The sequence below is a fragment of the Hemicordylus capensis genome, chromosome 14 (genome assembly GCF_027244095.1).
Source record: "Hemicordylus capensis ecotype Gifberg chromosome 14, rHemCap1.1.pri, whole genome shotgun sequence".
Lineage (NCBI taxonomy): Eukaryota > Metazoa > Chordata > Lepidosauria > Squamata > Cordylidae > Hemicordylus > Hemicordylus capensis.
The window spans coordinates 19,161,299-19,185,602 of record NC_069670.1 but is presented as its reverse complement, the minus strand read 5'-3'; the positions used below and the strand labels follow the sequence as shown (position 1 = coordinate 19,185,602).

At 50.6% G+C, this 24,304-nt stretch overlaps 2 protein-coding genes across 3 annotated transcripts; one reads left to right on the top strand and one right to left on the bottom strand.

Moving 5' to 3' along the window:
* Window positions 1-978: 978 nt before the first annotated feature.
* LOC128337397 (uncharacterized) lies at window positions 979-8,844 on the bottom strand. Of its 2 annotated transcripts, none has more exons than XM_053278334.1 (10): window positions 8,744-8,844; window positions 6,443-6,672; window positions 6,246-6,328; window positions 5,958-6,074; window positions 5,670-5,749; window positions 5,424-5,529; window positions 5,115-5,210; window positions 4,028-4,135; window positions 3,827-3,923; window positions 979-3,465 (listed from the first exon to the last, which is right to left on the bottom strand). In XM_053278334.1, coding segments are annotated over exons 1-9 (918 nt in total). In that variant the 5' UTR covers window positions 8,746-8,844; the 3' UTR covers window positions 979-3,465; window position 3,827. The 2 variants fall into 2 exon arrangements, with proteins under 2 accessions (XP_053134309.1, XP_053134310.1); XM_053278335.1 differs by having other exon boundaries at window positions 979-3,293.
* An 8,308-nt stretch (window positions 8,845-17,152) lies between these two features.
* On the top strand, window positions 17,153-23,994 carry LOC128337432 (SLAM family member 6-like). The gene is made up of 6 exons (XM_053278434.1): window positions 17,153-17,786; window positions 18,994-19,308; window positions 19,435-19,734; window positions 21,158-21,280; window positions 21,728-21,804; window positions 22,928-23,994. The coding sequence occupies exons 1-6, from the start codon at window positions 17,591-17,593 to the stop codon at window positions 22,997-22,999; spliced, it is 1,083 nt and encodes a 360-aa protein (XP_053134409.1). The 5' UTR covers window positions 17,153-17,590; the 3' UTR covers window positions 23,000-23,994.
* Window positions 23,995-24,304: the final 310 nt, after the last annotated feature.

Sequence of the window (24,304 nt, the reverse complement as noted above, 5' to 3'; positions counted from 1 at the left end):
TTAGGTTTTAGACTAATTTTAAAATTTTAATTTTAATTTTTATGGCCATCTTACTGTCTAGGCTTTACTTAGACGTTCTCTTTCTCCTCACTAGACCCTTCGCATAGCACATTGCAGAGACTGACTGACTGAATGTCAGTGCTATTTTATTGATTGATTGATATCTGTGTAAACCACTTTGGAAATTTGAGTTGAAAAGCGGTATAGAAATATTCATTGTTTTGTATTGTATTAAACCGTGCCAGCCAGAACACTCCCTTCTGGTTTAGAGGGGCCAAATTTGTACACTTCGCGGCTGGCTGAGGGTCGTATGAGAAACCACCGGGGAGGCTACTAAGGGTACCAAGACTTACATTAGATTACTTCTCCATATCCACAATACGTTGTTTAATCATTTCTTTGGTGACATCATGTCCCAATGAAAGTAGATATTGTGGAGTGAGGCCATGTCTGCCCAATTTGGCCTGCCATACCTTGACAGCTGCCGGGAGAAAATAGCCCCCTCTGGTATGGAAGAACTGTAGTACAGCAGAGCAGATGCACTCCTGTGCCAAGTAGACCTTTTGTATGGCTGGATCCACTCAGGGGCATAACTACTGTTAGGCAAGGGGCCCCCCAGAGGCACATCACATGACTCCCCACCCGCCCATGTTGCACCCCCTATGAATCATGTTGAGTCTCTTGGAGATCAGCAGGAGCAGAGAGTAAAAAAACTAGATTCAATGTGAACTAGATATTCTCCGTATTCATAATGGGGATGTGAGTGTGAGTGCACTATATATTGTGATGTGTGCTTGTGTGTGTATATCAGCGAGGGGCCCATTTTAAAATCTTGTCTCTGGGCCCCCTCCAACCTTGCTACGCCCCTGGATCCACTACAACACCCCTTTGTCAAAAATTACCCAACCCCCCAAAAAACTCAGTAGAGTAGAAAGGCTTATAGGCGTGGGGTGGAGAGAAATCAACAAGCTTCAAATCTTGATAGAATAAGAAAGTTTACTTTTTAAAAACCAGTTCAATTCAAGCATTACTTTTATGGCAAAAATGTAAACTCAAAACAAACCTACCAAAAGAACATCCCAGGGGAAAATAAAAGGTTGGAAAGAAACGCACCCACTAACCTAACACCCTACACTGGTCCCTGCACAGAGTTCTCTGGATTCTCTCTCTTCTCGGCGTCTGGCTTGCTGGATTGGCAGTCTCTTGTCCTGCTCTCGGCAGAGGTCTGGGGCTCAATACTGCCTGGCCCTTCCAGGATTTCAGCGCTGGTCTTCAGAGGGTACTTGTGGGCCACATCCAGGCCATCCTTCCAGGCTGAGATTCCCCCTCTCCAGACAGAGAAAACTCCTTGAGGGTGTTTTCTTTGCCAGGCACATGCTGGACCCGCATCTGTGACTCTTGCAGCGTCCAGGACCACCTTTGCCACTTGGAGCCCAAAGTCCTCATAGTCCGTGACCACTGAACCACATGGTCGTTAGTCCAGAAGGTCACCTGTTGCACAAAGTCACAAGGTCTGCCTATGTCCACATTCTTGTGATTCCTTTTCTTTTTGACAAGAGACTCCCTTTTGAGAAACTTCCGTTGGCCAGCGATTTCAGCTGCCCACAAGACATTTCCTGTCCCTCTGTCCATAAACCTTCGTCCAAGGTCTTTAGGGTCTCGAGAATATACTTGGTTCAGGCCAAGTCAGTCCAGCACCTTGACGCTGATACCAGCTTAGCCCCGGACAACCATTTCTACAAATGACATCACATGACTACATCAAATTGACTCAGAATTCTTTCAGGTCAAAGCAGCCTTGAAATGTTTGGGGCACAAGCTCTTCAACCACAACACAAATAACATCCTCTCCTTCTGACATGCCACTACAACCCTTGGCCAGATCCCCATGGACAACCACACTGGGTACCCCACTCGTGGACTTGCCTTCCTGGAGATCCTGGTTCTGCTCAGCCCAATCCAAGGTGGCAAGAACCACACGGGGATCTTCTCCTAGGATCTTCTTCTTGCATTTCACTTTCTTGCCAGGTTTGTCCTGGGGCTTGCAGTGGAAGGGAGCTACTCCTGGAGAACGTCACCAAAATCCAGGTCCTCTCCTAGTAAGGTCCTAGTAAGCAGGGACAGTTGTGAAGTCAGAGCTGTGGAGGCCAAGACTGGCAAGCCACCACTCGGTCTGCCTCTGCATGCAGCTCTTCCCGCATTTAATGAAATCGATATACAACCAGGAAGAGTAATATCTTCTACCAAGTTTCCTGCATTATCAATCTCTCGTGCTTGGTGATAAAGGACATAAAATCAGGGTCTGTAATTTCAGACCTTAAGCCAGCCACATTCCACACAAGTGTTGCAACCTGGTTAAAAGGCTTTGAATGTCAATCTACAAGCAGCATGTTTCCCTGTTCAGATGGGGTAGGTCCCTGGATCTGTCCCATTATTTCAGATGTTCTCTGCAAAGATCTATTGCAGCACTCATTGTCCAGCAGAGTTATTGTCCTCGATGAGACTGTGTCTAAATCAGGGAGTCGCTTGATCTCTTGCTCTAGGAAGCTGTTTACACTAAAAGTATCTTTACCGAACCTAGTCTGGGCATCTCTCTTTGGCGAGGAATTGTCCTTACTGTAGGTGTCAGTAGAGCTGTGATGTTATCCAAATGAGGGTCAGTTAGTATCCCCCTCCAGCTATTTTCCTTCAATTGAGCATTTTCATACAGGGCTACTCTCACATGGTCAGTCAAGAGTTGGTTATTGTGTATTGGACCTTGGTTTTGCAGGTCCACCACTGAGTCATGTTCCATAGAGAGCTCAGCAAGATCAGCGAAAGCTTGTGGTTCTAAAAAATTAATCCTTGACTGAGGTTCATCAGAGGTTTTCTGGAGGCTCACCAAGTCCTGCAATTTCTAGTAACGTCTTTGGGGTGTTCTGTGATCCGTCAAGGGCTAGATCAATATAATCATAAGGAGTATTATGCCTTTTTTCTCCTTCATTCGAGGAAATTTGAGTCAGTATCTCATTTTTCTGTCCCGAATGGTTGTTCAGTCCCACTTGCTTTACCATCCCCTCTGGCACGATACTATGCACGCGAGCGTTTTTTCCGTCCCATATTAAAGTTCTATCTATTGTCGTAGTAAATCAAGTTGGAGTTCTCTTTTTATCTGCAAACGGTTTGACTCGAGGAAGTATGCAGATCGGCACTGACAGGAAAAACACAAGTGTTTCGGAGGAGCTCTGAAAACTCCAGCCATTCACCTCCATGTTGGCTCCCCTCGAGGTCCTCTCCTGGCTCGAAGAGGTCTGCTGGTTGAGAGAGAAGACGGGCAGGGCTTAGTTTGCAAAAGGGGCCCTGCCCACCCCCGGGGAAAGGAGGAGGCTTCCGGGCTGGAATTCCCAAACGGCTTCCCCAGCTGAATTTGGTCGGCCAGTATCTCTCAGTTGTCCTCAAATTCCAACGCTCACACGAAGAGGTCGTCTAGTTGGGAACGAAGACAAGAGAATGAGTGACAGCACGGCTTGACTTTGGAAAGGGGCAAAGGGAAAGGGGTCTGCCGCCAAGAAAAGGAGGCGGCTTGTGGGTGGGTCTTCCCAAGGGGGAGCCACAGAGATGGCTTCCCCAGCTGCAGTTTGGCTTCAAGGCCTTCCTCAGGGAGCGCCATGTTTCCCTGGGGCAGGATTGGGGTGTGCAGGGCTGGCTCTGGGGAAGGCTCTGGGGGGCCATGAGGAGGGAGGACGTGGGCTCCTCAGAGACCCATGGTGTCACAGAGGGGGAGCCCCCCAAGCCCAGAGCAGGGAGGGAGCTCTGCCGGCCCCATGTCTTTCAGGATGGACATTACCTTAATCGGAGGAATGGCTCCCATCGCCCTTGGCCCTGGATGTCGTTCGGCCCACCCTCCGAATGCCCAGTGGCAGGAGTGGCTTGATCTGCTCTGCCTGTCGAGAGAGGGAGAAAAGAAGGCCCTTCAGAGCTCTTCTGGGGACCCTGGATCCTGGAGGGGGGAGCCAGGGGGAGTCAGGCCAGCATGGGGGAGACTTACCTCAAAATAGAAGGGGGGTCCAATGGCCATGTTGAGGAGCAAGAATCCAACATTCTCCGCCATGGCTGCCTCCTCCTCATCCTCGCTGAAAATCTCAGCGTCTATGGCCTGTTGGACGAAAAAGTCCCTTTGAATGAAAAGCTGGAGAGGACCTGGGTGAGTTCCATCAAGGATGCGAATGGACCCCCCAAACAAGAGCCCACCACCATGTCATCGGCTAAAAAGTGATGCTTCCCAAGGATTCCTGCACTCTGGGGAAATATCCAGTCTATGGCTGGTGGAAGTATGCTAACATCATGGAATAAAAAGAGAAGATAAAGAGAACGTGGAATAGGCCATCTCATTTACCACATCAAGGGGAACAAGGCACATTCAAGAAGTCAATACAGGTCACAAGGAAAAACATGGCCTTTTCCAGTTAAATGAGATGGCTTACTCAATGTTTTTCTTCCTCTTGTCTTTTTATTCCAAGGTGTTCAGAGGTATTGCATACTTCCCCCATCCATCGACTCGATAATTTCCCAAAATCCATACATACTTTTAAAGCAGAACTTTTGGGGCTGTTATATGGCGGTGGCTACTTTTGGGGTCCATACAGTCCCCCCCCCCCCCAGTGCCACAGCCCTAGACGGAATCCTCCGGCCAGCAGCCCCCATGCCAGGCTGCTGAGAGCTGGGACCCAAGAAGGCGGAAGACCGAGGGGGTGGGGGGGCTTCTCTCCCTTCTCTCCCATGTCTCTGTGGCAGCCTCAGGAAGGAAGCGTCCCCCAATGACCAGAAGCGAGTCTCCTGGGGGGTCACCCACTGGGTCAGGTGAGCCAGGTGGGGGAAAAGGGGTCTCCTCAGGGCGGGGACCTGCCTGTGGGCTGCCCTCCCCTGGCCGCTCAGAGAGGGAGGCGGCCCCACAGGTGCCAGGAGGGGGCTGCATGTGTGGACGCTGCTGACCGGGAGGGAGCTGAGGCCTCTCCCACTGACATGCCCCACCCAAGCCCAGCAGGGTAGGGCAGGGGACCCCTTCTGCTGACCCCCAGACTGGGCCAGAGGATGTCTCTCCTTCTCGAGAGGGCACCACCCTCTCCCAAACTTACCTCAGCAATCCTGATGAGGTGGGCCAGGGTGGGCTTCTCAGTGAGCATTGCTTCCAGCATCCTCCTCATGGACCTCTGCGGGGGCAGAAATGGGCTCTGAAGGGGAGAGAGAGAGAGAGAGCCAGGGTGAGGCTGCTGCTGGCCTGAGGGGTTCCCGGCCCCTCCTCAGGGTCCCCCCCCCAAGCCCTGCCGGTCCTCTTCCCTCATGGGGGGGGATCAAGGCGTCTGTCTGTCTCCATTGGGGAGGGGGTCTTATGCAGGCCCCCCTACCAAGAGAGCACAGGCCCAGCCAGAGGTGTCGATATTTACTTCTCGGTCTTCCTCCGGCTCTCCTCCAATCATATGGTTCATCCAGAAGATGGATTCTGAGATGAGCTTTTGCTCCATTTTGGCTCCCAAGCAGGGCTTCATCCAACTGCCAAAAGAAAAGGAGAAAGATTAGAAAACCAGCCAGGGTGGGGGGTGGGAGATAATGCCATGAAGAAACTGGCACAGGCGGGGGAAGGTATCAGCACCCTAATCTGGGCCCCGATCCCTGTCCCGCCCTCCACGTACCTCAAGGAGGCAATGGCCTCTGTGCAGAGGGAGAAGAGGTGGTGGGGCACGGGGTCTTCCCAGATGTAGGCCATCTCCTCCTGGGAGGGAACAGAGAGCAGGAGGGAGTCACCCCAGAGGCCCTGGGGGGCTTCCCTTCTCCTGCCCCAGATGCACCCAGCCCCCTCTCCCGGCTGGGGTTCACCCTGTTCCAAGGGCGGCTGCCTCCTCCCCGCTCACCCCCAACCAGGCCTCCCCTCCCGCCAGCCGACCCCTTTGCCTCAGAGTTCCCTGCCCCAAATCACTCACCAGCACGGCCTGGGCGGCCAGCCCTTTCGAAAACGGAAGGCGCTGCTCCCCCCTCCGGATGGCTTCCTGGCAGGCCTGGATCAGGGCCATCAGGAAAGCCATCCTGCCCCTCCGCTCCTGAAAGGGGCAAGCGTGGGGCTGTTAGGTGGGGAAGGATTTCCCCTCCCTCCTCCGGAATGGACCGGGCAGGCCCCCTTGGATGAGAGGCTGCCATCCCACCATTTCCCGGTACCCTGGACAAGGATCTGGGCTTCCCGGGGACCGTACTGGGTGAGGGTGGTTCCCTACCTTCCCTCCGCCTCCTTCCTTCAGCGTTCCGGCTTGATGTACCCTCTGCAGCCTGGCGTGAATGAGATGGCAGGGGCTGGAAGCTGCCGAGTGGGGAAGAGAGGGAGAAGGCAGGACCGTGAGCGGGCTGTCCTTCCAGCCGGGCCACCCCCTCTCCTTCTGCCCCACCATCCCCCCCAAAAGGGGCTCCTCCTCACCTCCAGCATCCTGCACGGGGGGCGCTGACGGCCCGGGCTCGCTGCTCTCCCCAACTGGCGGCAGCGAGGGAGGCAGCACGGTGGGAGCAGGGGCCACCCGGTTCTTCCTCGCACAGATGCACCACCAACAGGGGCAGGCAGCTGGCTTGGAGGCTGTGGGCTCCCCTGGGGCATCCAGGGGGGCCACCCGACTGCTCCTCCTGGAAAAGAAGCCTCGGATCCTGCGCAACCTAGAAGAGAGCAGGAAGACAGTGAGGACGAGGCCCTTGGGCAGGAATGTTTATGGGGCTGGGTGGGCGAGAGGGAGCAGATGGAGCACATTCCAACTACTATTGGACTGTGGAATTGAGGCACCAAAGCCCACAGTGATGTTTGAGGATAACCAAGGTTGTATCCAGATCTCCCAAATGGAGAAAAGCAGGTCTCGAACCCAGCACGTTCCTATCAAGTACCACTATGGTCGAGACTTGCAAGAGAAAGGGGTGGTCCAGTCGAAGCACTGCCCAGCAGAAGAGATGCTGGCAGATGGATTAACCAAGGCATTGCCCAGAGGAGGGGTCTCGGAAACGGGATTCAGTGCATTGACCTTTTGCACCAACCTTTGGGTATCCTCAAATGGTTCAACCTGTCTCTACTCTATGACCCTTCCCCCTTTTAAATTTTTATTTAATCAGACAATACGTCAACATGAATAGTAAAACTGATACATAATGACATCCATTAACCATCCTTCCAGAGATGTAAATCATTAGATGGAGGAGAATGACTGAAATTATCTTGATTTGTGAACACAATAAAATCCGACCATATCATGAAAAAAGACCAATAAGATGGGTCAATTTTTCAGATAGGGCAATATGCCACATAGACTGATACCAAGATGTCAAAGACATGGTTTTATGCTTCCAGTATAGTGCAATGGATAATCTAGCTGCAGTTAACATGAAAACTATAAGATCCTTAGATAATAGTGCCAAATTAGCTCCCAAAAATACATTTAATAGAGCCAACTCTGCTCTCATATCTAACCTCTGTTGTGTAATTGTACCCATTTCTAAAAATTCCTCTGTCCAAAAGAAGAAAATACGGGGACAAGACCACCATAAATGGAAGTATGTTCCCCTATTTCCACAGCCGTTCCAGCATAGCGGGGACCAACTCTTATGAATGTGGGATAATCTGGAAGGGGTCAAATGCCACCTGTGAAAGAGCTTCACAAAATTCTCTCTAAGTCGGGAAGAGGTAGAAAACACCAGCTTCCATTTCAGTATTCAATTCCATTGTGAGTCGCTAATAGTTTGTTGTAGGCCATTTCCCCAGGCCAACCTAAGGCCAATTAATGGATCAGCTGTTTGAATTATTAGAATCTCGTATAATCTAGAAATAAATCCCTTAGAAATTTATGAAGCCTTCAATATTAATTCCTCAAACATAGTCAAATTCCTCTTAGCCTGCTTAACGATATCAGGATGTAAAATAAAGGACTGAAACAGAAGAAAATTTAACCAATAGTAATGCTTATTCATGAACTTCTCCAGAATAGTTTTGAAATCAATTGGCTTATCCAAATAATAAAAATCCTTTAATCTATTTGCAATACCTCCAAAACCACCAAGAAATCGAGAAGGTGAGTCTAAAGCTGGAAATGTAGGATGACTACAAATGGATAACAAGGGGGGATATGGAGGTAGGAATTTTATGCCATTTTCTCCAGATCTTAAAAGTGGTTCTTAAGGATGGATTGATAAGAGATTTAGAACTCTTAATAAATTCAAATATCAATACTAAGTTGTTAATATTACTGAGATGTTCTTCAGGAACCTGATATGACTCCTCTGCTATTTCCTGTTGAGTCTCAGAATCCCTTCCTTTCCTCTTAGAGAGCAGATGGAAACCTCTCTCTCTCCCTACCTATTCCTTATGTAGATCTTTAGATGGAGGATTAGGTCTTTCCTCTCCAAGGTGTACTTCACCAATCAACTGACTTCGTCTTTTATTCTACAAGAATCTCCCGTGTCTTCTATAAATAGCCGCAAGAACTAAATTCTACAAACAACACTGTTAACTGGATGGTTTTGCTTCTTCAGTGCTCTGCTAATTAGCTGGGGGATAAAAATTACATCGCCCAACATGCAATGCCTGGAGATCAGGGTATTGAATTGAATGTATTTATTTACGGTCTTTGACCAAATAGTACAATACATTTACATGAAAAACTAAAACACACTTTCAGCAGATATAAATAAATGACATGGAATATTTATAAATGACATGGAATGGAAAAATTAAATCAATACTTACATAATAAGCAGGATCGCTGTTCCTCGACGATGAAAGATTCCTACACTAACACTAACACCTAACTCAATCTAACTCAAATAAAACAGCAAAAAACAACAACTCCCCAAACAAAAACAAGACAAACCCCAACCCCCTCCCAATCCCTCCCTCTCCAAAGAATATTGTCAAACCCAAGAAACCTAACTCAATCTAACTACAATCTAACTAAACCTAACTCTATCAGAAAAACAAAATCTAAAAGCTAACAGAAGCTAAAACCAACCCCAACCGCCTCCCCCCACCCTATCCCAAACAAATCCCCGCCTCAAATCGCTTCGCTATCCTTCCTCTACTCTCTACTCAATCTCTCTCTCTTTCTCTCTCTCTTTCTCTCTCACAATCGCGCCCAATCTCTCTCTAAATAACTTTCGCTGCCACAGACGCTCTCTCAGACTCCCGCTCTCTTGCACTCTCACATTCATTCAGAGGAGCCAGCCAGGATTCCTGCCCCAGGACCCCGTAGCGACGGGTGATGTCACAAAGGGGGCTGCATCACCAGCTAACGGCCAACTCAATGGCCACTGGTCCTCTGGAGTCGAGGGCCCTCCTTGGAACTTTGGGGCACCTGCAGTTCTTCCGGGGGTCTCTCCCTTCCCCCAAGAGGCCCCACTCTGGCTAGAGGGACACTGTCCCAAATCCCTTCTGGGAGACCCTTCCCACCTCCAGGGCACTTTCCAGAGGACGCACTACAACAGTGTCACTACATGTCCATTCAGTCTGCTGCCTGTGTTTCCACCTGGCAGTCCCTGCTCTGCCAAGCAATGTGACATTGACATTTCTGATGCCTTCTTTTGGATTTCATCCTTGCATTTTAGTCCTACAACATTGCATGAGCATTCAAAAAAAAGAAGAGAAAAGCTGTATGTTCCCATTGTAGGAGGGTTGCACAAGCTATTTACGTTTCCAAAACAATCCTGCCAGGTGGAAGCATTTTACTGCTGAACAGCATGAAATCTGGAAAGTGCCCAGAACTCCCTTCTTTGCTGCTGTGAACTCCAGAGTCCCCAAGGACACCTCCCTTTCGGAGTACCAAATACAACAGGCTCCTTCCTAGAGCAGCGGCTCATCCAAAGAGGACTCCGTATACAGGTGGATCTCCCTCTACCATCCAGAGTGATCACCGGCCCTGATGCTTCCGGAAAAACACACCCTCCAACATTTCGGGAATGACAGGGGGGTCTTCTTCCAAATGTGTTTCTAGTCCTCCATTCCCACTAGAAGGGTCACTCCTTGGCCGGAATCCACCTCCAGGGAGACTACGACAACAAATATTTATACACCCATTTTCACCATTAGGGCCATTAGGAAGGGGACTGAAAAGAAAACTGCTATTATTGTTATTCTTTCTACAAGTAGATGGTGAGGCTCCCTTTGCAGTTCTCTGTCCAGTTCTGGTCACCGTGTCTTCCAGGGGACATTGTAGAACTGGAGAAGGTGCAGAAGAGGGCAACCCAGATGATCAGGGGCCTGGAGCTCCTTCCTTAGGAGGCAAGGCTACAGCATCTGGGGCTTTTTAGTCTGGAAAAGAGGCAACAATGGAGAGACAGGAGAGAGGTCTCCTCAGCCAGTGTGGTCCAGTGGTTAGAGTGCTGGACTAGGACCGGGGAGACCCGAGTTCAAATCCCCATTCAGCCATGAAACTAGCTGGGTGACTCTGGGCCAGTCACTTCTCTCTCAGCCTAACCTACTTCACAGGGTTGTTGTGAAAGAGAAACTTAAGTATGTAGTACACCGCTCTTGGCTCCTTGGAGGAAGAGTGGGATATAAATGTAATAATAATCTGTAAGGGACAGAGGAGCCATGAGATTTCATAACCCCATGAGAAATGAACCTGTTCTTCTATATGCCATAAATAATATAGCTTGAGAGGCAGATACTTATCTCTTCTCAGCTATCCTGGAGACCTTACTTCTTGTAAAGTCAGAGCCAGAGGTGAGGGGCTGGAAGTGAGATATAATGTTTTTGTGTGCCACACTGTGCATGGCGCATTATTTGCGTGTAGGAAGATAGGAAGCTGCCATATACTGAGTCAGACCATTGGTCTGTCTAGCTCAGTATTGTCTTCACAGACCGGCAGCAGCTTCTCCAAGGTTGCAGGCAGGAATCTCTCTCAGCCCTATCTTTGGAGGTTGAGTGGGGAGGCCTAGCCCTACCTGCCCTGCAACCCTATTTTGTAACTGAATTCATGTCCTACAATTTTGGAAACTGGATTTTCGTGAATGTCCATAATATGTCCAACCTCTTGCAAAAAACCTGGGTCTCGCTTTTCGCTCTGCATTGGTGCAAGTCAGCATGGGGCATAGCATGGTGGGGGAAAGGATATTTCAATGGTTATATCACACAAGTATTAAAAAGAGAACACCCGGACTACTTGAGAGATTTGTTATTCACACTTAAAAAATGGAAGGTTGAACCGGATCTATTTAAAGGATCCTCCTCAGTTAAGCAGCTGAGGAAAACAATTTATGGAGAGATTCTAGAAGTGGGTTTCTTAAAACCCGATTTAGAACGTAAACGCTACAAACACTGCACATCACAGTACTTGTTGCAACCTGATCATCCTATTGCTCTCTTTAAGGAGAAAAAAGTCCCTTTCCATTTATGGGAAACAAGGTGGCGCTTATACCATCAAGTAGTACCACTTAATGCGGCTAAGCCATGGCTCCCAGAAGACCAGCAAGAGTGCCCTAAAATCACCTGCAAACAGAAAGCTAGTGAGCTAGGGAAAACATTCAGGGAAACCCACTGACATTTCTTAAAAGAGTGTGTGGTAGCCAAAAGAGTGTGGCAGGGAGTAAGCCAGCTGTTAGAGTGGCCTGATTTGGAAAAACAGACTTGGGAAGAACTAACATCGGGTTTGAGCGATAGAACCTCCTTTCGAGGTCCCAGAAAGAAACCTTCAAGGAAAAAGGACAGAACGGGTGCTCTCATAGTAGGGAACTGGAACGTTCCCCTTCTCGTAATCAGGTTAGTAAACCTGTATGTCATTTATGCAATGCACCTGCATAGGAATAGGGAGGGAAGACGCGACCAAGAAGTTCACGCAGATGAGACAGTAAATCTCTTCTGGAAAAGTTTGTATGGTTATGTGCAAAAAGACAAGAGTATCTCTTCTAAACAGCAATGGGACAAATTGTGGAAATGGACGTCGGACATAACCCCCCCCCATTACCTGATGTGCCTTGAAATCCCCCCCCCCAGTTACAGTACTACCTGCATATACTTCATAACCTTGTGGGTTTCCAAATCATTGTGTGTAAATCTTTGCAGATATATCGTGTACAAACAACCACTTTGTATATAATTGTGCTTTGGCAACGTACTGTATGCTTTGGTAGTTTGTTGGTTCAATAAAAAAAAAATCTTGTCCTATTAAAAATAAAATAAAATAAAAATCTTGTCCTATCTTTGGAGAAGCCAGGGAGGGAACTTGAAACCTTCTGCTTTTCCCAGAGCAGCTTCATCCCCTGAGGGGAATCTCTTGCAGTGCTCACACATCAAGTGTCCCATTCATATGCAACTAGGGTGGAGCTCGCTTAGGGGACAGGTCATGCTTGCCAGCACAAGACCAGCTCTCCTCCTGTTGTATCAGTTTGAATCTGTAACTGACATTTCCATCAGTTCCCCCTAATTGTCCTTTCAAGTGGCAATCACCGAAGCTGATGACAAAGGTGTGCTATCCCTTTAAATGCCACAGGCCTTGGATGGTTCTGAGCCAGGCCTGCCTTCTGACAGCTGGGATGGATTCTTCTGGCTTGAATTTTTCAAACAGGCTTGGCTGCTGTTCCCTGATGGCTTGCTTGAATACTTGCAGTCCTCAATCTGGTCTCTCTTCATTTTATTTTATTTTATTTATTAGACTTCTAATAAATAAAATGGCTTCCAAAATGGCTCAGGGCGGTTCACAACATGATAAACAATTAAACAAATTAACTATTAAAAGTGGGTAGCCATTCCCCAGGTCATCAGTTTCTAGCCAGCAATGACTCTCTTCCCTGGTAAACTGACTTCCTGAAAGGGAACAGGCACCTTAGCTCTTTGCCTGCCCTTCCTCCTTCAGCTCTGACTCCATCTTCAGCCTTCTTCCTAAGACTTCCGTCCCATGCAGTATCTTCCTCCCAATCTGCCTGAAACCCACTAGGACCGGGGAGACCCGAGTTCAAATCCCCATTCAGCCAGGAGACTTGCTGGGTGACTCTGGGCCAGTCGCTTATCTCTCAGCCTAACCTACTTCACAGGGTTGTTGTGAAAGAGAAACTCAAGTATGTAGTACACCACTCTGGGCTCCTTGGAGGAAGAGCGGGATATAAATGCAAAATAATAATAATAATAATAATAATAATAATAATAATAATAATAATACATAATTATATTGTATACAATGCTATGTACATAATTACATAAAATCTTTGTGTATTAAATTTAGAATACACACTAATTGTATTTCGAATTTTTATTTTTCTACAATAACTAAGGGCGCTCAACAGAGTGTGGCATCTGGGCGCCAGATCCCCTAGAACCGACCCTGCGGGTAGCTCGTCCCGCCCATCTTCGGCTTCGGCGCAGCTGCATTAAAAGGGCGTCATTCATTCGGAGGGAGAAGTGAGGAAAGAGGTGATCAGAACACAGCAGCTGCAGCCCTCTAGCCGGCGGCGGACTGAGGAGGACGTGCCAGGCGAGACAGAAGCTGTCCTTTCTCTCAGGAGGAGGGCGGGATGATCTGCGGGGAGAAGCGGGGTGTGGGGAGGCGGGGGGGGGGGGGCTCGCGCCCTGCAGGAGACCTCTGGCTCGGAGGGAGCACCCCCCTTCTCGGATGGGGAAGGGGGAACTCCGCTCTGTGCTCAGGCCAGGGTGGGATCCGGGGTGGAGGGGGGGCCTCGGGGCCTCCCCATGTGGAGGCGTCCGTGGATGGGTCAGGTGAGTCGCTCGCCTGCTTGCAAACTTTGCGCCTTGCGGCCGCCGGGAGCCTGGACAGGAGTTGCGCCCGGGGCGCCGTTGATCCCGGCTCTGGATTCCCGAAGAGTCCTCGGAGTCTGAAGGAGGGCAGCTGAGCGATGAAGGGATGGCTCTGAAGGGGAGGGACGCCGCCAGCTGCAGGAGCCTCCTCCCGATGGTCCTTCTGGGGGGAGCTGCGAGCGCCACTTTCCGCGGAGGCGAGTCCGCGCCGCCTGCTACGTTCACTAGCCAGAGGCAGGCAGGCAGGCGTGGGGAGGGTCTCCAGGGGGCGCAGGTAGCCCCACAGCTTGGGCTCCCCCGCCTGATCTGCTGCTTGCCTCGGAGCTTTTGCCAGCGGAGGGCTGGAAGGGGGCAGCGAGGGAGCGAAATGCAGGGCCGCCACTCAGGGGGCTGTGTGCGCTGCGCCGTCTGGCATCCGATGGATCGCAGGAGACCGGCTTTGGAGTCCGAAATGGCCTCAGGCGCGCTCTCTCCGATTGGGGGGGGGAGGAGAGGGAAAGGGAGGAGGAGGAGGGTGGCAAGCAAAGGCCTGAAGCCAGTTGGCGGGAGAGGGGGGCGTTGGGGCTGGGAAGGGGCCCCCTCGGCAGAGCTGTTTGGCGCCGGCGTCTTCCAGCTCCGCCGAGGAACTGTTGCTTTTGCAGCCTGATGTCTGCTGCACTTTGGAGACCAGGTCTTGCTCTTGCTCGCTGTCTCCAGCGGTGGGTGCAGCCCCTCTTCAGACCCAGCTGGGGAGACTGTGTCGCTCATCGCCTTTGGCCTCGGGGTGGCGCCCCAGCCCCAGAACTGGCCAGCCTGAGTTTTGAGTTTTTTCAAAAGCAGGTGATGAGATCCCTCCCTGCACAGAGCAGAGGACATTGCTGGGGGGGCAAAGAGCACCCCCCCCACAAGGGCGTGTCTGCTTCCTAAATGGGACTGTCTCCTGCTAAAGGCCTGCTTTAGACTCCTGCAGGGCTGTGCCCCCTGAGCCCGGGCATGGACAGAGTTCTCTCCCAGCATGCCCCAAGGGAGGCCACCTTTGTCTCTCTTGGGGAGGGAGAACATCCTGCTCTGGCTGCAGGCCATGTCATCCCCACCTTGTATGAGTCATCGGCCAGAGTTGCTAGGGATCATTGGTGCTTTTTTTTGACAGCAGCCAGATTCTGTTTCCCCCTCCTTGCTTTTTTGCCCCCCCCCTTATAAGCTGGAGGGAAGGATGCATTTCTTTGGTGGCCTGTCTCCCGTGTTTTGGTAAACCTTTGGGAGGCAGTTACCGTGGCTTTTCCCCCTACACATCGACACTTTCTGAGATGGCTCCCTGAAAAGCACCTGCCCAACTCCTCGAGTCCAGGGTCTTTCGTTCTCTTGCAGTGATTGTCTATAGAAAACCCAGCATGCGTCTCTTTGCAGCAACTCAAGGCTGGTGGTTCTGATTTCTGTGTGGTGGCCTTCATTTCTTGGGCAACGGGAGAGAGCTCAAGGCAAGGGATGTTTGCTTTTGGGCGAGAGGCACTCTGCACATGCTCTGTGTATGTGGACACATGGCTGTGGGGCATGCATTGCAGGGAGGGAAGCTTCCTTCCTTTCCTAAAGCTTAAGGCTGCGTTTTGGCTACTATTTGGGAAGAAAGGTGCTTGGTACGTAGAGGCAGCTTAGTGGTCTGCCCAAATTGTCATGAAGGCTCTTACTCCAATTAGAATGGAACTCCTCTTTCAATGGGGGTGGGGGGAGGCCCTGATGGCAAAATAATTTGAGCCAGTAGTTTAAATGGGTGAAGCCACCCCGGGCCTCGACTGTGGTTAAACTCACCTCTAGGCCTCTAGAAATCAAATTAATAATAATAATAACAAATAGGCGTAGGATGGCATTTGAAACACATCTAGGCACACGCTGGCACTTGTGGTGCTCCGCCACAAGCCACATCGTGGTTTTGGCAATGCAGGAATGAAATTAATCTGTTCTGTGCAGACTGTGCACACACACACACCTCAAAGCTTGGCCCTGGCAATCGGAGCACAGAATAGACACCTGCTCCTAGCCCATGTGGCCACACAAAGGACTAGAAATCTTCTTTGCCAAAGGAATTAAGAAGACCATTACACTTACGGAGAGAGGTGTAAAAAAGTGCATTCAACAGTGACCAGCCCCAAACATTCTATAGGTCGCAAAATCCAAACAGTCCAATCTGCTGGAAATCTGGCAGCCAACTGTTGCGATTAGTCACCACTTTCTGTGGTAAGCCCAAACTGATTGATGGATTCAGTGCCGTCAAGTCGGTGTCGACTCTTAGCGAGCGACCACAGGAAGCTCTCCAGGAAGCCAAAGTTGCCTGCATTAAATACCAAGAGGGAAACAGTCTTTCGAGCTGGGGAGGGAGGGAGGGAGGGAGGGAGGAGGAGGGGGCACAGACCAATCTGTCTCCATGGTGCAGCCCCACTGCTTGGGGTCCTGTGGTCTGCTTGCCTCTGAGAAAGAGCAGGCGGCTCTTCTCTCGCCTCAAACTGCCTGCATCCGTGGGAAGCAGGCAGTTTGGGGCGCGTGAAGAAAGAGTGGACGGACGGTCGTGTGGAAGGGAAAGGCACAGAGGGAGCGGAGAGAGGACTTCAAGCGAGGGTTGCCCCCTCTGACTGCATCTCCACGGCCGCCTGGGGAGTCCCCCCCCCCGCCCAATATTTTTCAATGGAATGCACAACAACATCAAGCCATCCCAATAGCCAGGCCTGCTTTCTAGAGGGTGCCAATTCCTGGAGGGTGGCCATCGTAACCGGATAGGAGATGTAATGCTATGAAATGAAATGGTGATTCGAGTGCTGGGCTGGGACTGGGGAGACCCGAGTTCAAATCCTCCTTCAGCCATGATCCTTGCTGGGTGACTCTGGGCCAGTCACTTCTCTCTCAGCCTCACCTCCGAGCGACATTGGCAGCCTGCCTGCCCGCACTCGTTCCGGGCCCAGCCTCGCGAGTCGCGACACGCTGTTTCCAGCGCACCAAACGTGTGTCCAGCCTGGCGCCTCGCCCAGTTGCGTCCCGGCGCCTTGCAGGTTCCCCGCCCTCCTCGCTCTGGCTGGCGGTGCGCGGCGGAAGGGAAGCGCTTTTCGGTTTCCACACACCCGGCCCGGCTTCGCAGAGTGCGGATCTGCTCCGGAGAGAGGCGTGGGGGAGACTCGGCCGGCGCGGTGCCCTGGCTGGCTGTCCCAGGGTCGGGCGAGAGATGGCTGGGCTGATGGACGGGGCGAGCCGCAGCAGGAGCCGCCCTCTCCGGAGGATGCTCTTGGCGGGGTTGGCGACATGCATGACCCTCGCCGCTGCCTGCGGTAAGTCACGGCTGCTGCCTGCGCGAAAGACCCAGAAGGAACAAGTGTGAGTCTTCTGCCGAGCTGGGGAGAGGGGAGGAGGCGGCGGCGGCCCGGTCCCATCTCTCTCCAGGGCGCCGCCGCACTGCTTGGGGTCCTCCTCCTGTGGTCTGGTGCTTGCCTCGGAGGGAGCTCTTGCAAGCGGAGGGCTGGAAAGGGAGCGGGGCAAGATCAAGCAAAGCAACGCCCGGCGGGGCTGGGTTGGACAGTCGGGAGGGATCGCTTGGCCAAGGCTGTGTGCGGGCGATCTGCGAAACCGCCTCGAGCTGGGAGGAACAGTCCGAGATCTGGGGCTTCGGGGAAGACGACGGGCGGCAAGCAGAGCCTTGGATGGAGCTAGTCGGTGGGGGAGGCTGGCCTTTGGGCCGGGAAGGCCCCCCCCCCCGGCTGGCATCGCTGTCTAAGCAGCAGCGCCGGCGTCTTCCAGCTCCTCCCAGGAACTCTTGCTCCGGGAGCAGCACTTTCACAAGCAAGGGGTGGCTCTTTCTCGCTTTCTCCAGCACTTTGTGCAGTCCAGGCACCGATGGGGACTGCACGACTACTCGCACAGTGGCCTTTCGCCGTGGGGTGGCCCCCCAGCCCCAGAACTGTCCGGCAAACGCCTCTCCTGAGTTCGCCAGCCGCCCTGGCTGGAGGAGCGATGAGGGGCGGCACGAGCTGGAGGAGCCTCCTCGTTCTGCTGGCGGGGCTGGGGGCCGCCATCGCCCCTTGCCGCGCAGGTGAGTCCGCACGCCTGCATTCGCTCGCCAGGGGCAGGTAGGCGCGTCGCGCCCCGCCGCTTGAGCTGCTGCTTGCCTTGGAGCTTTTGCAAGCGGCGGGGGGGGCGCGAAATCAAGGAGCGCCGCTCAGAGGGGGCTGCGCTGAGCAGTCTGGAGGGATGGAGGCAGGCAGGGCGACCCGCTCTGTTAACTCCCGTAAGAAGTCACTGGAAGGGGGCCCCTGCACTGGCTGATTGGCCTCGGGCGCCAGGGCTCTCCAAGGACAGCCCTGGATGTAGGCTGTGTGTGGAGGACACTCATCGGCCTCGCAAAAAGCGAAGCTGCTTTTCTGGCGGGCGGCTGCTGCTGCTGCTTCACCGCCAAGAGCCGGGAAGAGTCCGAAATGGCCTCCGGCTCCCTCTCGTCGTCTTAGGGGAAGGAGGAGGGTGGCAAGCAAAGGCTTGGGGCGAGTTGATGGTGCTGGGCTGGCCTTTGGGCTGCGAAGGCCCGCCCCCCCCCCCCCCCCCCGCGGCCGGCTCGGCATCGCTGTTTTGCACCGGCTCTTCCGGCTGCTCCGAGGAGCAGCCTGATGTCTGCTGCACTTAAAAAAAAAGGGGGGGGGAGGGGTTGGTCTTTCTGCCTTTTTTTCCTCCCTCCAGCCTTGGGTGTCGTTGCTTCCTCTGAAGGCACAACGTCTGAGACTGCTTAGTTCACAATGAACACCGGGCCCCTTTTGCATTGGCAGCCCAGCCCCACAGCTGGCAAGAGTCAGTTCTGAGTCTTGAGTTTTCTCAAAAGCAGGTTGTGAGATTGCCGCCCCACCCCCAGCAGAGGGGGCAGAGAGTCAGTCATCCTCCCCGCCCCCCGCCACACACGGGGGTGCCTGCTTCCGAAATGGGACGGTCCCCTCCAGGCCTGCCTTAGACTGCTGCAGGGCTGTGCCTGAGCCCTGGCATGGACAGAGTTCACTCCCAGCCCCCAAAACACCCCAGCCTGGGCCCCCCACTTGGGTCAATCTTGGGGATGGCAAGCGCTATAGTATGGCTGCAGACAGTCCTCACTGCTCATGGGGCAGGAGCTGCTGGTCATCTTTTTGTGCCTTTTTTTGATAGCAGCCAGAAATCATCCAGTCAGCTACCTCTGCTGAGGCGGGCCAGCTGCTTTTCTGCCCCTCCCTCCTCGCTTTGACACTCCTTGCTTTCCCTTTTCTCTCCTCTCCATCCTCCAGGCCAGAATCCTCCTCTGCATCAGGTGAATGGGATCCCGGGGGGATCAGTCCAGCTTTCTGCCGATAGATCCTCAGCAAAAGATGTGTTACATATTGAATGGGACTTTAATGGCACTTTGGTGATTGCGGAGTACAAAGCTGGAGCACTGAAGCGACCAAATCCCAAGGACCGATTTGGGCCACGACTGGAAATGGCCGATGGGTCCGAGCTGGAGATCAAGAACCTGCAGGTGGAGGACAGTGGAAGATACAGGTGTCATGTGACGCTTAAGTCAGGAGAGATTCAAGAAGCAGCATTCCATCTTCTTGTCCATGGTAAGCGATTTTTGCACCGTCCTTGTCATTTGTTGTGGAACTGAGCAAGGCACGAGATTGCAACTTTGCCGTTCTTGCCAGCCAAAGGGGCACAAACGTCATGAGTCTTTCATTCACTTTTAACAGAATTGGTTCCGCCACCAGAGATATCCGGCCATCTAATTTCCAAGATGCCGGATGGATGCAATGTGACCCTGCAGTGTCAGGTGCCTGGAAAGGGGGAATTAAATGTCTCCTGGAAAAGAGGAGACCTTCCTGGAGATCTGGAAAGAGGTTTGTCCTGGTACCAGATCTCCAACCACGGCAGGGATCTCCACTTGTGGTGGCAACCCAACTCCTCGGACTCCACCTTCACATGCCTAGTCAGCAATCCTGTTGACGGGAAGAACGCCTCCGTCAACTTGCTCACCATCTGCCCAAGTGGAGGTGAGCAATTCACCAACTCTGTTTTCCTTGTAGGCCTGGCAGGTGAATACTTGATGAGGCCACACACACGACCTCCTCTTCTTAAGGGTGGGGGGAGTAGGATTGTTCCTGCCTTCCCCCACACGAATGCCACTCCCGCTCTTCTTCCTGCTCCCAGATGAGTGCTCAGCAACAAGGAGGCCGGTGGGAGGACGCCCAGCCTCCAGAAAGCCCACAATGCACCACAAGCTGACATGGTGCACTGAAGGCATTCTAGAAGCCGGGACACTCCTTCCCCCAGCCTCTATGGTATAGCTGGAGCTGCAGGCAGTCCATGAGCCACATGACCAGGAACCCGCTCACACCCGTCTGCCTGGGGGAAACCTGGGGCTACCCAGTGGGGCAGTGGCGGGATTGTCCCAGCTTCCAGCATGTCACATGAGCCGCTCATTTCAACAGCCTTGTTCACAGGAGCCAGTCGGGATGCTTCTCCTTGTAGAGATGAGCAGCAGGGATCCTACCTAGCTTCCAAGTAAGCAAGCAGTAGGGAGGAAAGCTGGGGAGGAGAGCTTTTCCTCCTACTGTGGTCCAGTGCTGGGTAGAACAGCCTTGTCCTCCCAGCTCTTTCTCCTACCTTGATCCCCACACAATCAGAAACTGGGAGCACACACAGCTCCCAGACCTGGGTAGGTAAGACACTTGTCCTACCCAGTTTTTGGTTGTGTGTATGATCCCAGTAGCTCTTTTTATAGGATTAGAAGGCCAACAATAGAAACTTATCTAAAGGCGTCTCAGTTAATAATTTGCTATCCAAGCCAGAGTCTCTGCAATGTCCTCCGTGGGGTTTCTGCAAGGGGTTTCTTTAGTCATTGGAAGAGCTCATAGTGAATCCGGGTCCCATGAGCAAAACATGCTCTGTTCCCACCTGTCTCTTCAACCAGAGGTCTCATATAGGTGAGGCCAAGTTATGCATCTTTTGCACTTGTTTAAAAAAGAAAAGAAAAATCTCTGCAAGTGAATGCTACAGAAAGCTGAACTGTGTGTGAGAATTAAAGCCATTTGCTCATTTTTGTAATTTCTTGGTTGCTGTGAGGAGGGGCCAAAGTGATTGGAGAGGAGAGCTAGTCTTGTGGTAGCAAGCACGACTTGTCCCCATAGCTAAGCAGGGTCTGCCCTGGTTGCATCTGAATGGGAGACTTGATGTGTCAGCACTGCAAGGTATTCCCCTTAGGGGATAGGGCCGCTCTGGGAAGAGCATCTGAGGCTCCAAGTTCCCTCCCTGGCAGCATCTCCAAGACAGGGCGGAGAGAGACTCCTGCCTGTAGCCTTGGAGAAGCCGCTGCCAGTCTGTGAAGACAATACTGAGCCAGATAGACCAATGGTCTGACTCAGTATACGGCAGTTTCCTATGTTCCTATGATTTGCTGTTACTGTATCTTTCAAGCGAATATTCTATCGGGAGGAGCTGGACAGAAGAGGTGGCGGTGGCCAATTGCCATGGGATTTACAGTTCTGCTATCTGCAGCTTTGCTGATCTGGTGGCAATGGATGAGAAGGGAAGTGCCAGGTAGGAAATGTTTCACCTTATTCATTCATTCATTCATCAATTTCTATACCGCCCTTCCAAAAATTACTCAGAGCAGTTAACACAGAGAAATAATAAACAAACAAGATGGCTCCCTGTCCCCAAAGGGCTCACAATCTAAAAGGAAACATAAGTTAGGCACCAGCAACAGCCACTGGAGGGATGCTGTGCTGGGGGTGGAGAGGGCCAGTTACTCTCCCCCTGCTCAATAATCGCCACGTTAAAAGGTGCCTCTTGGCCAAGTGAGCAGGAGTTAACTTACACTTTAGTCCCTTCTAACTGGTGCTGCATAATATGCATCTTCCTTCCTTTTGTTGATCCTGGGCGGCAGATTTTGGTGAGTGAAGTTGACTAATGTTTCTTCAGTTGCTGTCCACTTCTTGCAGAGCATAGACCAGAAAAGGATAATGTTTCTTGTGTTGTCTGCAGTTATTGCTGATTCTGAGCTGCAAGGCGTAAGGACCGGAGAAGGAAGGCACCCCCAAGGAGGCAATGAGGAGGACCAGGTAGGATGATTTTCCAGAGTGATGCAATGAGGGATTGCAATTTCTATTAACAATCACCCACATGGGTCGAGCACAGAGCACCAGACTAGTGAGCACATACAGCTGCACAACATGACACCTGTTATTTCAAAAATATGTGTGCATCTTTGAGTCTCAGCAGAACAGGACTGTTCTGTAGCAGGGTGGGCAGAGTTGAGATACATGCGCAGCAGGTTGGAGTAGGGCTAGGAGGAGAACCCTCTTCTCTGAGCTCTTTCGGGATCATGACAACTGCACTTCAGAGGAAACCAAAGCAGGGACGCTGAAGGAAGAATAAAGTTTCTTCTAGCTGATTGGATTGGAGCCAAAGTTTAAAAGAAGGAAAGGGGTATGCAGGTGAGAGACATTTGCAGTTCCATTGCCAAAATGTCTGACTCTCCATTTATGGGCCTTCTTCATAAAAAGTCCGATAAGAATTATTCACAAGAGAAACCACAAAAGAAATGGATTTGCCAACACTCTGATACTTAGTAATTTGTTTTAGAGGGAAAGGAGCATTGTGAGCATTAGGCCTTATTTGAATTCTTGTTCTGTCATTGGTTTTATCGTTCAGGGCTGCATTTTAAAATTCTGGGTGTGATTGTGAGAGAGACATTTGCAGTTCTGTTGCCAAAATATCTGACCCTCCATTTATGCGTACTTCAAGACCTTCTTCATAAAAAGTCAAATAAGAATATATTTGATACTTACTTGGATACTTAGTCATTTGTGTTTGAGAAAAAGGAGCATTGACCTTTGAGCCTTATTTGAACCCTTCTTCTGTAACTTGTTTTACTGTTTATTCCTGGAAGTCACCTGGAACATTTTTAGTAGGAAAGTGGGGCTGCATTTTAAAAGACATAAACGTGCTTCCCAGGTCAGGATTCAACCCTGAGTTCCAGGATTTCTGTGGCTCCTTGTTCATCCTGAAAGGATAGCAAAGGCAGAATAAATGTCCAAATAAACACACATGTAGATTTGTGTGATTTATGCAGGACACACAAGTTAGGCTTTTCTTAGCACATAATCTTAGTGAAGTGTTCTTAACTTTATAGCTCAGGGTATTTACAGCAATGTATATATTTCCCCCACTTTTCACTTCCAGACTGTGAAACCGACATGCCTGACAAACTGCAATGAAGAAGAGTCTGACGCTACCTCTCCCAATGCCTCCTGATCTTTCGGAGCAGGACAACAACACGGGTTCCTGGGAGTGAGGCATCATTTAAGCAACGATTTCCATGGCTTAGCTCCTCCAGAACATGCAAGTAGGCCCAGGTTCCACCCTGAAACAGGGAGCAAGTGGACTTTAGTAGATAGGCATATTGCGCCAAAAAGGCCTGAGTTCAAATCCTGCCTCAGAAAGGAAGCACACTAGAAGCCTTGGACTCCTGCTTCTTTGTGTTTTATGTATTTTAATGGGTTATATTTTTAGAGATTTTTAAAATATTTATATTATCTGTACTTTTGTATTTTAATCATGTATTAATTATACTGTAAACTGAAATTTTAATGAAAAGCGGAATAAAAATAGAACAATGAATGAATGGATGAATAAAAAGTTTTAAAGTTTAATTTTTAAAAATGTATTGTATTGGAATATATTAATAAATTGTATTGTAAATGGGTCATGCTGGGGAACTTCCTTCGAACCTGTGGTCTTTGCGAGTGTTCCCTCTAACAGGGATTCCCAGATCTTGTGGACTACAACTCCAAGAATCCCCAGCCACAGTTCCCCCAGCACAGTTCGTCTTGTTTTGGCATATTCACCTGGGTAAATGTGGTTTCTGTTATCATACACATAGAAAGTTTGTATTATTATATTTATGTAAAAGCATTTTCCTTAATGTATGGTTTATTCTTTGTTGCATCAGCATTTGAAAAGTTTTTGTGGAGCAACTTACACTCCCCTGGAAGAATTTTAGCAATGGGGATTGGAGGAAGTAATACAGAAACTTTACAGCAACCAGGGTGAAGATGCTGACTTTGTGAAACTGTTTAGACATTCACAGTTGGAAATAATGGATTTCTGATGAAGCAGCAGCGAAAGAAAGATTTATCACAAAATCTTGTTAAATATATACTTATTGTATTGTATTGGTTATACATTATTTACATTGTAGAAAGTTGATACATTTCATGTTTACATAAATAGTTTACATCTTGTTCATTTAGTGGTATTTGATTTTGTATTGTTTATGCATAGTACCACTCCCCTATATATCATTTTTTGTATAGGGAGTAATGGGCTGGATGAGTGATAACAAATTGAATCTTAATCCAAGCAAGATGGAGGTGCTCATTGTGGGGGATCGGAATTTAAGGGAGGAGTTTTTCCTGTGCTGGATGGGGTTACACTCCCCCAGAAGGAACAGATACGCAGCTTGAGAGTGCTCTTGGATCCAGGCCTCACCCTGGTGTCTCAGGTGGAGGCCATGGCCAGAAGCACTTTCTATCAGCTCCGGATGATTCTTTTTTTTCC